At 43.1% G+C, this 14,693-nt stretch overlaps 1 protein-coding gene across 7 annotated transcripts in view; it reads right to left on the bottom strand.

Moving 5' to 3' along the window:
- Positions 1 to 11,413: 11,413 nt before the first annotated feature.
- The window catches only part of KCNC2 (potassium voltage-gated channel subfamily C member 2), a 114,192-nt gene continuing 110,912 nt past the window's right edge, over positions 11,414 to 14,693 (bottom strand). For 2 of the 7 annotated variants that reach the window (XM_075428459.1, XM_075428464.1), the window contains one exon: positions 11,414 to 12,520. In XM_075428459.1, coding sequence (XP_075284574.1) covers positions 12,411 to 12,520 — 110 coding nt within the window. In that variant the 3' untranslated portion in view covers positions 11,414 to 12,410. Of the gene's footprint in view, positions 14,506 to 14,693 lie in introns of all 7 variants that reach the window. The other 5 variants (XM_075428458.1, XM_075428457.1, XM_075428465.1 and 2 more) reach the window with 3 other exon arrangements.

Genomic DNA, 14,693 nt, shown 5'->3' with positions numbered 1-14,693 from the left:
CTTTTCTCTGTCCTTGTTCCTTTTTCTCCAGAAAAAAAGAAAGTGCTGGTAAATTTGTTTGTAATCCAGGTCCACAAAGGAGGGCTTCCAAAGGTGGAATGACTTTGTCCACGTTAAAGGTGGTGGCAAGCTGTGAATTGCCCACATGCCAAAGGAATGGAGTCTGTGGGGATGCTACCCAAGAGCCAACACATTGAGAGAGTTGTGGAATTATTAGCAAAATTAAGGTTTTACATCTGAAAAATTAAGGTTTATATGAAAAACGTAGCATTGTTCACCCATTGAGGAAAAGCATAAAATCAAAAGGAGCTCTGAGGATGGGACACAGCTGCAGCAGGCATGCAAGGAATCCACTAACACAGCAACTCCCTGCAATGTACCATAGAGGATGGAGCAGAGTGAAGATTCTGTGGCCCTGCTCCGTGATGATAAAGTGGGAAGAAATGGTTCTCTAGAACTGATAAGCAGCTCATCTGGCCCCCTGAGCCAACAGGTTTTCGAGACCTTGACAAAGTGCTATCCTCTCGTGAATGTTGCTCATTTTAATATCATTTTAATATCAAGACACACCTCCACCCCAAAGGCTGCCCGCCTCCGAGGTGCGACCACTCCTCTTCAAGTCTGTGCCCTTGATTTTTCGTAAACTATACCTTTAAACGTGAAGTGAGAGAATTTTACACCAATCATGATAAAAGGTATGTATGACTACAGTCACTCAAACTCCACCTTAAAGGTAGAAAGGATATAAAAATAGCCAAGGAAATAGGGGATTTTCGGAGAAGAAGATAACACTGTGGATTTTTGGAGGAGAAGAAGATAACACCGTGGCCAAGTCAAGAGAAACTCCACCTCAGACTGCCTCCGACAGCCGGGACTGGCAGATGGGCTGAGCCTTGCTTCTCCCCCCCTTGGGACGCCTTGGGTAAGACTTAAACGAAGCGCTTTTCTCGGGAATCTTAGAATTCTCTCTAGAGAGTTACTCCCTAATGTCTATAGCCAGGCTGTATTATTTATAACCTTTTCACGCGTTTTATATTTGCACGTGCTTTCTTGCAGACAGTCACTATCACCAGCAACTCAAAAAACCCATACACCTGTTGTACAAATAAAACTGCACTGTTTCAGTAGCCAGTTGTCACAGTTTCTCACTGAACGCAACCCAGTGCGGCCGTGCCAGTTCATGAGCACGACTGGACTGAAGGTGCAGACTGCTATTAGTGTATCCAGAATCATGGTAGTTTAATATACATATTAAACGCGACTGGACTGGTAGTGGCAAATTGGACATCACTCAGAATTTAAACCTAGCCGCACCCAGCCTCTCACTCCGGTGAAGAGAGTTAAAACACCAGGGGGTTTATTTTCTGCCGAATTAACACAACAAGAGCACGTCCTGAACTGCAAATGCCTTTCCCCAGAGGGAGGGGATGGCCCCTGCCACCGCTCCGCTGGTTTGGGGCACCAAGCAGCCTAATTTGGTGGTGCCAGCTGCCAAGGCAGGGTTGTGGCTTCCCTGTGCAGGGAAGGACCAGGCAGCTGTGTACAATACAATGCAAACCCATGGCACACCACACTAGCCCAGGTAGCTCTCAAAATTCATTGCTAAACTCTGAAATGTGCAGTTCATTTGCATCCACATTTCTCACCGCACTCACACTCGCAAGCATGACTTGTTGCATTGTCTGATGAGATGGATAAAATTTCCTTTTTGCGGGGACGCTTTAATGTTATTGCATGCTAGTGCAGATGATCTAGCGGTTTCTGGATCTCCTGAGCCCTGGCAGCGCCTCAATGCTCACAGCACTGCTGCAGCCTTCTCATCTGCAGCTCGGTGTGTGACGACGTCAGAGAGGTTATCAGCCACCCTTCCGAGTGACCTGTGACCAAAGAGACTAGCAGCTTCTTCACAGCAGTTGTGTTTGACGTGCATACTAGGAAGGGCTTTTTCCAACTACATCTTATCCTCTTTTACCCCCAGAGTCAATGTGAGACTGAGAAGAAGTGGATGAGTGATATTATGCCATTTAAAAAAAAAAAAAAAAAAAAAAAAGGAAACAGAGGCCCAGTTACTCAGCATTTAAGCTAAGAGAGTGTAACAATTTAATGGCTGGACTAACACAGCTCTGCTTCCCGTGTCCAGGGCAGCTCCATTCAATCTGCCAGATCCAAGAAGTATTTAGGAGATTAAATCCCACTGATTTCAGTGAATCCCAGGGTCCTAATTCCTAAGCTCTCAGCTCTTATCCATTGATCTGTGCTGTTTCTTTTTCCCTGGCTAAAGAACAGAATAGCCTCATGTTTTGATCTGAATGAGCTTGTGTGGACCTGCAGCACGGCAGAAGCTGCTAAGACGAGAGCACCCACACTCAAATCCCCTGCTATAGCCAGATATTGCCTTTTTCTGGAAAGCCAGGACTTCTGAAGCAAAAATAATGAGAAATCAAACACTGGTAGGAGGGAGAACTCCTGGGCTCCTTTGCACATTTGACAGTAAGTCTGTCGTCCATAACATGCATTACCTTGGATCCACAGTGCAAATGAAAGGACAGAATTCCTCTTTTGTTTATTTTTTGTGTGAATCCTTTGAGGAGGGAGGTGTTCATTTGTATTATTTTAGTATGCATTTTAACGGAAACCCATCTGAAGTTATGTAAAATTAACTCGGAAATACTGGTTACTTTGTAATCTTGATGAGGCTAAAGGCCACTTGTAGCTGTGAAACTGAGGCGGCACTCACATTTCAAGTTCAGCTGCCATGCTTTTCATGTCTCCTTGAAACTGCCTCAAGTAGGTCTTGAAAGAGAAAACGATGTTGCAAAAAAAGGAAAAAAAGGAATTTCCTGTGTAGAAGCTAAATTGGATATTTAAGCCTGACTAATTGGAGGCAGAAACGTCCAAGCAAACAAACAAGCCCTGCTATTACCTCAAACAGAAACAAAAGCAGGTTCTGGGAGAATATGTAAGAGTGGGAAAACTCATGGGTTGAGAGAAAGACAGTTTAAAAAGTAAGATAAAAAAAAAAAAACAAAACAAAAATAAAAGAAAAACCGATACAAACAAGTGGTGAAAAACCCTAAAAAACTTGCTCACCACCAGCCGACTGATGCCCAGCCACTCCCCGAGCAACAGCAGCCCCAGCAATCTGTCCCCCAACATTTTTCTGCTGAGCATGACATCACAGAATCATAGAATCATAGAATCATAGAATCATAGAATAGTTTGGGTTGGAAGGGACCTCTAAATATTGTTGAGTCCAGCTCCCCTGCAATGAGCAGGGACATCTTCAACTAGATCAGGCTGCTCAGAGCCCTGTCCAACCTGACCTTGAATGTGGTATATCATATGGTGTGGGATAACCCTTTGATCAGCTTCTTTCCCACCCTCAGCGTGCCTGATGCTGGGGTGGTGTGAGAAGCAGAAAAGGCCTTGACGTTGTGTAAGCACTGCTCAGCAATTGCTAAACACGTGTGTGTTATCAACACTGCTTTGGTCACAAATCAAAAAAATCGCCCATAAGAGCTGTTATGAAGAAAATTAAATCTATCCAGCCAAAACCAGTACAATCCTGTGTGCAAAATAAATAACTACATCTCTAGGGGTCTAGAGTTCAGATCTAGGCCACAGAGCCATTTAATAAACCTTGCCTTATGCTCGACCACACTGTTTTGGGCTGGTCATGGTGACAAATGTACTTGGTGTCACCTTCACGGTGTCACTGCCTCAAACAGAGCATCAGGGAAGGAAGAAAAAACTTCATCAGGGCCAGAAACGCACAGTGGCTTCTCATTTTCCTGCTGCTGGGGATTCACAGGAGGCAAGATGGGGCAGGATGGAGAGGAGCTGGTGGCTGCATGGTGCCTGGGAAAGGGGGGATCTCCCCATATCCAGGGTACCCAAGGAGTAAACATTTCTCTGTGCCCCCATCCTGGGGGGATGCTCTGTGCTTGGTCTGTAGGAGCCCGATCTAGCCCTAAAAGAGTAAAAGCAGGGACCGGGGAGGAGCAAGGTACAGCTTTGTGGCAAAGGGCCTGATGCCTCTGGCTGTGAGCAGAAGGGGGCACGCAGCAGGTGGTGATGCTGCAGCCCTCCAACCACCCCATACCTGTGCCCAGGCCCTGACAGCAGCTCTCCCCACTGACCTCTGAAGCTCCCTGTCTCCTTCTGCAGCACAGTCACTCGCCCCCTGTCCACACCCAGAGCCAGCGGGATGAGGACCAGCAGGATTTGATCACTGAGACTGATGTGGACCACTCATAGTGTGGTCCACGTCCAACAGGTCCCCTGGATCTTGCTGCAGGCAGGCCAGCACATGGACACAGGGATTATCCAACGCACATTTGTCCCCCATCCCACATCTCAGGGACAGGCGTAACCCTCCAAGTCCACCCACCTACCCAAAGGGCACAAACACAAACTCCTTTTCTATCTCTGAAAAAAAAAATCCGTGGTGTTATCACTTACAGCTGAGCTCCCAAAGATGCAATCCTGCACAGAGATTGGGAGAAGATCTCCTGTGTCTCACTGCCTCGTGCCACGCTGTACAATTTACAGTTTGTACCGAGCACATGACACTGTAAAACACCAAGACATGGCATTATTCAAACATTTTTGGGATGATGCAACTATCCTGCGAAGCCATGGAGGCAGAGGAAAAGGGGAGAGGGCCGCGATGTGTTCGGCTGTCGCAGCACAGCTCTGCTCCCCCACCAGCAGCTCCACGAGCGAAGCCCACCGCGCTGACAAAAACATGCTCATTAAATCCTCCGGGCAAGAGGAGTGAGACGCGTGCCACAGCAGCGTTGTGGCTGCTACATAACGCTGCTTCTTGGGCAGACAGCGCATTCCAGCTGACGCACTGAAACTTCTGCCAGGGATCGCACAGATTAGCGTTAAGGTCTGAGTGCTGACACACTCACCTCACGCACCGTCACTGGGTCCCAAAAAAGGCATCCGGCTCCAGGGGCGAAATCAGATCCAAGGCCTGAAAGGGCGTCAGCAATGCAGGTGTAACACCAGGGCCGTGCCCTGCAGAGAGCATCCACACTGCTCAGCAGGCTGGGACAAGCTCTTCAGGCAGGCAGAGAATTAAATCCCAGTGCTGGCCACAGACACCTCTCAGCTCCGCATGCTGAAACTTTAAGGGGAGGCAAAGCCAGCCCCACAGATCACCCCAAGGACCTGCTGAAAACTACAGACCGTCAACCTGGAGCATCTCTGGCACTAGGCATAGGTCTGCCTGCCCCGCCAGTTGTGTACAGAACATCTCCCCTGGAAACCTGGGGACAGCTCGTAACCCAGTTTGTCTAGTATTTTTAAATAAGCACAGGCAACACAGGAATGACTGATGCAAGAACTTACCAGCTACTGCCTAAAGATTCAAATACAGATAAATGAGACAGGCTTCCCAGAAATAAAGGCAGTAGAAGTCTAGAAATTATTCCCTATCTGAATGGTACTGAGGACTATGAATAAAACTTAATGAACAGCTTTTGTCTAGGACTAGCATATAAAAACATTTCTTAAAGTAAATTCTTATAGTTACATCTGAGGGATGTTTATTCCCTGACATTAATTTAGCTAATGCACCTACTTTCATTGTATTTATCTTCAGGTCTGAATGAAATGCAGTATTACAGTAAGCCTTAAAAAAGGCCAGAAAGAATCATGTCAGTATTTGTCATTATTTCTGATAAATTATGATATATTCAGCACTCCAATCATTCTGCTCAGTACTGTTATATTGATTGGTGAATCAATAGTTCAGTGAATGTGTGGTTGGAAAACCTAATTTCTGAATCTGGTTTTTGAGCAATCATCTCCATCCGTTTTTTGGCATGTCCCTCTGCAGTGTCCCTGGCACTGGCCATATTCCAGTTGCAAACTGCTCTTCACTGACAGCTGTGCTTTTAGACAGCACTTTGTGGTTCCAAAATATAATGTTCCCAACTGCAGTGGCCATACCAAAGGAGCTTCAGAGAACCGCAAATTCATTCCAAGCTGGGCTGGACCCAACTGCATAAGGTGACATCTCCACAAGTTGTAGTCAGCTTCACGAGGAGAGACAGTTCTGTACTCCTCTACCCTTCTGATTAAGGTCCAAATTCACTTACCTTTTCCCCTTCCAGATGCTCTCACACAGGCTACAGCTTCACTATAATGAAGACACAGGTAACGGAGGCGTGTGGGTAAGTCCTGAATGCAGGATGGGCAGGGCTGAAGCTAGGAAAGCTGCAGAAGGCAAAGAGCAGTGAAGGCAAAGAAAACAAGGGAATAATCTACATAGTGGGTTCAGGATACTGCAGAAGGAAAAAAAAGCAAATGAGTAGCATGAACTCTGCTTAAAGCTTCTCAGATGGCCAAATGCTCTTCCAAGAAGTGTTTTTGAAGTACACCTGGAGCTCACATGATAGGATGGTTTCAGTCAGAGATGTATTTCTTGCAATACAAAAAGAGAAGAAAGCTTGGGCATCAATGTGGGGACATGTCAGTCCCACGTACACCTGAGCATGAGATTAATTTGACCCATACTGAAAGAGGTAGCTAAGATACTGGTAAAATCCTTTTTGGACATGATTGATCCATCTTCTTTAGCTGTGGAGAAACCCAAGCAGCCTCCTCAGAGTAGGCACCAGGCATGCATGGGACAGAGGTGCTGCCAGACACCCCGCGGGTGAGTTGGGTGCGGAGGTGACAATCATGTGCTCTTCCTCACCCCTGCACCGGGGGAAGGGGGAGGCTGGCCCTTCCAGCTGCAGCACGAAGCTCTGGACACTCACACAGGCTATTCTGCTGCAGCTACAGCAGCCGGTGGAGGATGCAGAAATGGGGAATGGGGCACAGATAAAAGCTGCGACTGCATATCCTTATGGCTACTCCCCAAACCAGATTCGGTGACCACCATGATAAATCACATGATGATGATGATCATTATTATTATTATTTCAGAAATACGTTTCAGTAATCTGCGACTGCATATCCTTATGGCTACTCCCCAAACCAGAATCGGTGACCACCATGATAAATCACATCATCATCATCATCATTATTATTATTTCAGAAATATATTTGAATATGTTTGATTACTAAGATGTTGGTGATAAGTGACCTGGAAATGTCTGTGATATAAACCAGTTGCTTCCCAAGACCTAGTCTCGCTTAAGTAAGCCAAGGACAGTTTTGCCATTCATTTCAGTGAGGCCATTTCATGCTGGACACTTGTTCAGATAATGCCCTATGCAGAGAAAACTCTTCCATAATTACAGATAGACCTATTATTAGGTTTGTGCATAAGTTTTTATCCCAGCTTAGTCCTCATGCTGTTAAGCTCTGTAATTGCTCCATTATTCACAGATTTAAAGCAAACTTTTCAGGGGTTAAGTAGAAGTTATAAACAGCAGTAACTACATAAATTTTGTTGCCACAATTTCCAACCAAGACTAAGGAATTTCAGAACTGGAAAAGTTACAGTCAACGTCAAGATGCTGACATAGGGAAAGCTGTGTATTTTCATTTCTGTGTGGTCACAGTTATATGTGGCAGATTTTATAAAAGTTGAAGAAAATTGTGTCCTTCAGTGCTCCCTCTACCCCTCTTTCCACTGTTCCAGTTCAGGAGAAACATGATTTTTCATGCCGGCAAAATGTAAAAAGTAATGCTAAACAATGGTATCATTTGAAGACCTCCAGAGTGCCAAACACTACATCGTACCAACAACATTCATAGGCATGAAGAAAATAAGATTTTCGTAAAGTCCTGGTGCTGCATTTAGTCACAAAGCAAGAAAATCCCTGCAAGAAACTGAAAATCCATTCTATATTTAGCATCAGCCTAATAGGATAACATGGCTATGGTTTACTATTCTTCAGATTGATGGAGTTTTGCATTGTTCCACTGCAAAGGCCAGGCTTCTTAAATAGGTCTGATCTTGCTGCTTTTACAAATAAGCTGTCTTAAGGTCAAGGGAGACAACTTCCACTTTCTTCTTTTGGTATTTCATTATCTTATGCAGATGTAATGCTTCTCTGAGAAGGCTGACATGATATCATCTGCTTTCTGTGTTTTAAAGAAAGAGTGCCTGTACCACTCTACAAGACAAAGATGGATTACAGCCATCTACCACAGCCTCAGTATTTCCCAAGGAATATCTTTTTCTTCATATTACAATTCATGTTTACCGTCCTATAGGAGTCACAACCATTCTACAGAGAAAACATTCAACCACAAATAGTGCTGTCTGACTTGTCCTAGCAGCGTATCCCCAAATCCCTTTTGGGGAGAAAGCTGAGAACTTCCTGTAATAGCAAAATGCAGCCATGCTCTAACCAGATACAGAATTTAAAACAAACATGTCCTGAAAGTTTCAGTATAGCCTAGTGGTGGCCCTGGTTTTAAACTGATCTCCAGTCTCCCACCTGCAAATAATACAGAAGATGTTAAATGAAATGCATCACATTTTGGTGCCAAATTTTCAAAAAGTGTCCACCTCCATTTTTTTCTTTAAATATGCTAGAATATTGCCATCTGTGAATGCGAAGCTGTGAAAGTGTGAATCTGAAATCTGTCAGCTGTTCATCAACATGCTCATGGAAAAAAAAGGCAAGTGACAGAAGGCTGGGTTTTGGGGAGGAGGTTGCAGAGGGTGGGGGAAGCACGTGCCTTTTTGCCAGAAGGCAATGAGAAGCCGCACGTAGACCACAGCTTGGGGTGCTTCCGCAGGCCGTGCCGGGGAGCCGGGAGCTCTGCACCACTCACGCCTGGCTGGAGCACACCATGGTGTTAGCTGGTGTGTGACAGACCTGCGTCTCTGGGGCCAGGTTTCAGACGCCTCTGCCATTTCAACATGACCCAGGGATATTCAGCTATCTAGGAGGGAAATGCTGGTAATGGCACACCAGCTAGGTGTCCAACACCCAACACTAAGATCTCAGTGTCTGCTCATGAGCCAACTTTTCACTTTAAAAACCACCATTTTTTAAATAACATGTCTCTTTAAAAATTAAATAAATAACAAGTCTTTTCAAAGGCAAAATAATGTATTATTAAAATATTAATATTTCTGATAACTTTAACCCGCTAGAAATCTTTGCACTTTTTTGTAATTTCTTCTTACTCGGTTAGTATTCAAAGGCTCTATTACAGAATCGTTCAAGCCACTGCTTGTAATACAGCATATTAATATATTCATTTTCTCTTTCTAGTAGCAGTTTTCCATTCCAATTTCCTTTATCTGACTTCTGCGTGATTTATTCTGATTATAAAATTCCCTCTTCTTTCATATAGTTTAATTCATTCACGATTTTTAAAATTCATATCTTCATATTAAATATGCTGGCAAGTTTGCTCATGTCAGATTGGTCCCTTCCCCCTCTAGTTTTCAGTAACCCATCTGAACAGAGGCTTCCTTAAATTTCCTTCTAACAGTTTTAATTTAATCCAGACCTTTTGAAAGAGAACTTTTAGGAACAATAATTGTTTCACACATGAAAAATCCCCCTGACACACAGCATGATATTAATTATCATTAACTGCATGCTTCTCAGAAATTCTGGCACCAGTTTACCGTACACACCTACAACACTCATAACACAGTGTCTCAACATTCACTGGAACAGCAACGTTTTCTCAGTGCTGAATGAGGCCCCATAAGAGCAGTAACTGCATTCAAAATCCGAAGGTCCCCCAATCTGCTCATCTCCACAATACGTCACAGTTTTTGATCTCTGCACCAACCCTGCTGTTACACTAGTTTGTCTTTCAAGAAGATGCTCATTTTTGACATTTTGACTTTACAACTTTAACAGGCAAACAAGCAACAGCTTTTGGTAAATTGCCTTAACGGATGCATTGCTTCTAAACTCATTGCTTGTTTAACTCTAGTTTTGATTTCTAACCCTCAAGTCTTACTTGTACAAGGATTAAATAAGTTTTTGGATTCTTAAAGCAGGCCCAGAAATTACCACAACTGCCCCTTGGTGAGTATTTGATCCACAGGATAACCACACTCACACAGCATCTTCCTGCTTGACCCAAAACTCATTTCTCCAGGAACAGTTTTGCTTCTGCAGGGCTGAAGGCCACTAGCAGCTTGGAAAAGCTCCGCATAAGCACATCACACTGTGAGGACCCCCTTTACAAAAGATCATTTTGCCTACTGATTTTTAAAGGATGGCCAAAAGAGGAAGTGAAGCCCGTCCTTTAGATGGTATCAGAGACATAAGAACTGCATTACCCTGAAGAGTGAAGTCTAGGTAGAAAGTCTTCCTCAGTCAGAGAAAGTTAAACCTTGGTGGCCTACCTCCCATGAAAATGCATTTTCACCCCTTCTTGGGCCCAGAAGCATTGGAAGAGCAGGAAGGGACTGGTGTTTGAGGGCTGGTGGGTGGTTAAGCCAACTCTTCCTCTTAGAACAGTCAGATTTGGGTTCTAGTCCCAAGATACATGTATAGTTAATGGACTCACCATCAGCTTGTCCTCCAGGTGTGCTTTAAAAGAAAGCATTTAAACATGGATTTGGTTCTCTAGGGGAAAAATCAGTAGCTGTCACCAGGATATTCTGGACTCAAGGTCCTCTACCAGTGCAGGTCCATTCACGCTTAAGCTCCTTACCATCCAGGGACAGTAGAAGATGTCAGACACCATCTGGCTATCAGCATTTTCTACAGTCTCGCCCAGCACAATGCACCACCTTGTCTTCATCCCATCTGGGGCTCCTCACCATGCCCGTGTAGCACTGAGGAAAGCCAGACACCTCTCTCTGGGTGCTTGGGGGCAGACATCAGGCCTGTGTGACTGGAGCTGGCTGTGAGCCTTGTCCTGGCTCACCACTACACCTCTTCTTCATGTGGGTACTGCTCACAGGTCACAGTCCAGTCAACTTTTAACCTTTGGGCAAACTCTGCACATTGAGCTTTCATGGTATGTCACTATAACTCATTGTTCAAAACTCGAACACCACTTGGTCCTGTTTTCTGGAATCTTTCTTACATTCCAGCACCTTTTCCAAAATACTGTGGCAACAGCCTCTGAGATGATGCATACAGCCGTAGTAGCTCCCTCATGTCTCTCAGACACTCTGCTCACATATTTGGGGATTACACTGGTTGCCCCAAATACAGTATTGGACTAGCAGTTTTAAGCAACCATTTATCACCTCCATTTTAGGTTGACTTCACACCAGGATGCAATAAACCTTGAGTCTGATAATATCTAGCCCAATTACAACTTCTGCATGAGAAGCGGGGTCAGTAACAAGAAGGAATATTTTAAATTGTTTTAGAAGCCAGCTCATGCTAGTCTTTGAATTAGCTCCTCATGTACCCCAGGAAACTGGTTTGAGAATTGGGATGGCCACTGGCAGGCAGGGGACCGATACAACTAAAGAAAGAGCATGAGCCACTTCAGAAGATACGTTCCAAGTTCCTCCCCAGGTCTTTTGCCTTTTATTCTCCAATTCAGGTATTACATTTCCACTGGTTTCCACCAGGATTGTGCATGCACCTTGACATGTTCACAGAAGTTCCACAATACAGAGTTTCACAACTGGGACAGGTCCCTACAATCGGGACATCAGGGTGACAAAACAGATTCTGGAGAATTCCCCGCTGAATAGGATGGAGAGAACATAATTACCACATTGTAGCACTACAATGCCTCATAAACATAGAACAGACTAGATCCATTTACCACAAAAATCACAGAAAGTAACTGATCAAAGAATATATCTTTTATGTAAAATATACATCTGTAGGATATAACTTTAATACAGCTTTTATACTTATTGATGTTGGGTTTGCAACACTGAGTTAAAAAAAAAAAAAAAAACCAAAATAGTTTTGCTGCCAGAATTTTATTTCTCATAATACTTATATTTTGAGGTAACAATGAAAGAAGACTGTGCTGTGAACAAAGTCAGTGATGTTTGTCTGCAGTCACATTTCTGTTATCAAAGTGAAAAGTAAACTTAAGACTTGGCATGTACACTAGAATTCATACAAATACAGGTCATTGCAAACAGAGAAAGCAAATCTACTCTGTTCATATTTGTGACCTTTGCAAAATATACTATTATTATGACAGAAGTCAAGACAGATGTAGTTTACATCACTATCATTATTAAGTGTGTGTCTTTGTATGATCCACAGCACAACTTACTGCAGGAACCAGGAAGAATACACACAGGGGTGTGGGTCTTTGCATGGAGCCTTAGCAATGATGACTTGAATTCAGCTTTCCTTGATATAGATAAAAACTGATATTCCATGCACACACATTATATTTACAGCTGACTCATCAACAGTGACTAGTCACCCCTTCCTCTGGCAGCAGTAATTACGAGCAGTCTTTAATCTTCTTTAACAAGCTCTACTTCCCATGTAGAGTCTCAGTGACCTCCACAAGGCGCGAGTTGTTTATCAGGGCCCATTCAGCAGCAGCAGTCTCTTTCCAGTACAGTCCTTGGTATGGCTAAATTCCATTGTCCCTTTTTCAGCAGTCAAAAATCCATGATAAATTCTGTACAACACTGTAGTTAATATAACAGCAGCACCAGATATTATATTAATTCCTTTGCTAAAAGCTGTTTGCAATTATCTTTCTATTGACAATATTTTACCAAAACTAAATCAATGTACATCTCTAAATATCAGAAATGTATACTTTGATAAATACATTATTGTACAAGAATTCTGACATGCGCGTCATGCTATTGGACTAGGCTATGTACAGAAGAACATGTTACATGGTCAACAATATATTATATTTCTTTTCCTAACAAAAAATAAAACATGACAATCAGGGATTATTCAACAATCTCAAGGATCTTTTAAGATTTGGGTTATTATGGTCTTCCCCATGTAGTTCTAAAACTCTACGGTTTAGAGTAATTTTTTCTCACCAGCCCAGAACATCAAATCTGTCATTGCATTTGTCCTGTTGCATAAACAGAGGTTAATATTGAGCGAAAAAGCCACTAGAGGAGATACAGTTTCAAAACTGTAATGAATGCTGGTTGCTAGGAGGAAGATTGATGCAATAGGCAACCGGTCTGTACTGTAAAGCCGCTACTAAATCCCACTCGAAAAATCTTCAGAGTGCTCACACGAGTTAGTTTGGACGATACTAACTTGCACTTGAAAAATATATGTATTTGTATCTATACACATAAGTATAGTTGGTATGAAAAAAAGAAAAAAGGAGAAAAATGCCCTCAGTTAACCTTAAAAGAGGGGAGCATTTTAACAGTATCTCTGTGCTTTATGGAGACAGATGGAGAATACAGTAGACAGGTTGCAAAACAGACAGACAAACAACATATAGGACAAAGCACCTCAAAAAACACTGACTGAAGAAATTTTTGAAGCTCATGAGCCAGATGTATAAGGCTGGTCAAAAACGCGACTTGAGAACTACCACCCTCTTACAGCGGTACAAAAAAGCCCCCAATAATCTCCTCAATTTTACTTGGTACTCAGCCTCTGAAAATGTTGAAGAACCCTGGAGCAGAGAAATGACTACAGTACCAAGCAGCACTTGCTAGCTTAAAATTGCAAGTCTGGATGGCGTTTACCTTTCTTGCATGTTTTGTGCCTTCCCCAAGCCATTAAGAAAGAGATCTGGCTTCTGCTTGCGTGTAACCAGTAATGACAACCTCTTTGCAGTTATCTGTGTGCAAACAACCGGAGACATTCAGAACTCTGATACAGCAATCCAGTACCAAAGTAAGTTAATCACAAAATAAAGCCATTTATAAACAAGTAGATAGTTTAAAAATAAAGGAAAAGGTTAAACAAAGAAAACAATCCCACATGCAGACCAGTTTATCAGTGCTTTCATTTCAGCAGGATGGTACAAGGCAAGAACACACATCCAGAGCCCTCTGTGGTCTCCACGATCAGCAACACTGCTTGTTGGGTGATGGAGACAGGATGGTCCATGCAAATGAGAAGACCCAAGTCACATTGTGTGCAACCAAGACACGACTCCAGACATCTTCAGAATGGATTAGAGTCACAAGAAATGGAGGTTCAATGGAGTGACTGATAATTAGTTGGAAGCACATTATTTTAAGTAAATCTCCCTGAAAATATGCTTATTTATTGAATATACTGGCCAACGGCATCCACTGCCTGTCCTTTTATTGCCACAGGAAAGTAGGACAATATAGTAGATAAAAGAAGCGCTACCTTAGGTAATCTTTAGAAGCCAAGATAAAAATCTTCAGCTACCCAAGTGGCATTTCTTACTACTGACAGTTATATCATGCAGGAGTTATATCATATTTGTGGAGCCTATGGTTAACGCTACATTTATTTCCCATATGTGGTAAACAGTATTTGAGTTAATACTATGTAGCCGATTGATGCCATCTGGTTTACAAGATGGAAGGTATGGGAGACCGAGAGCGCCTTAGAGGACAAGGTGAACTGTAGGGTGATGTTACTGGAGACAGTCGCAGAGCATTGCCTGTCAAGCCAGCTATGTTGTTTAAGCTTCGAGATTTTTCGTAGCCTTGTATGAGAAAATGCACAGACATCAGTTGAATTCAGCCAAAAAAATAGACAAAGACAAACAATACAATGTAATGTAACCCAAGGAGCTATCTGGGACTCAGAGGAAATTTGCCTGCAAAAGAACTCAGTGCTGAGACACATTACTACCAAAATATATGAACAAATAAAATTATTTACAAATTAATG

The sequence above is a fragment of the Opisthocomus hoazin genome, chromosome 8, assembly GCF_030867145.1.
Source record: "Opisthocomus hoazin isolate bOpiHoa1 chromosome 8, bOpiHoa1.hap1, whole genome shotgun sequence".
NCBI lineage: Eukaryota > Metazoa > Chordata > Aves > Opisthocomiformes > Opisthocomidae > Opisthocomus > Opisthocomus hoazin.
This window is presented reverse-complemented; position numbering and strand designations above follow the sequence as displayed.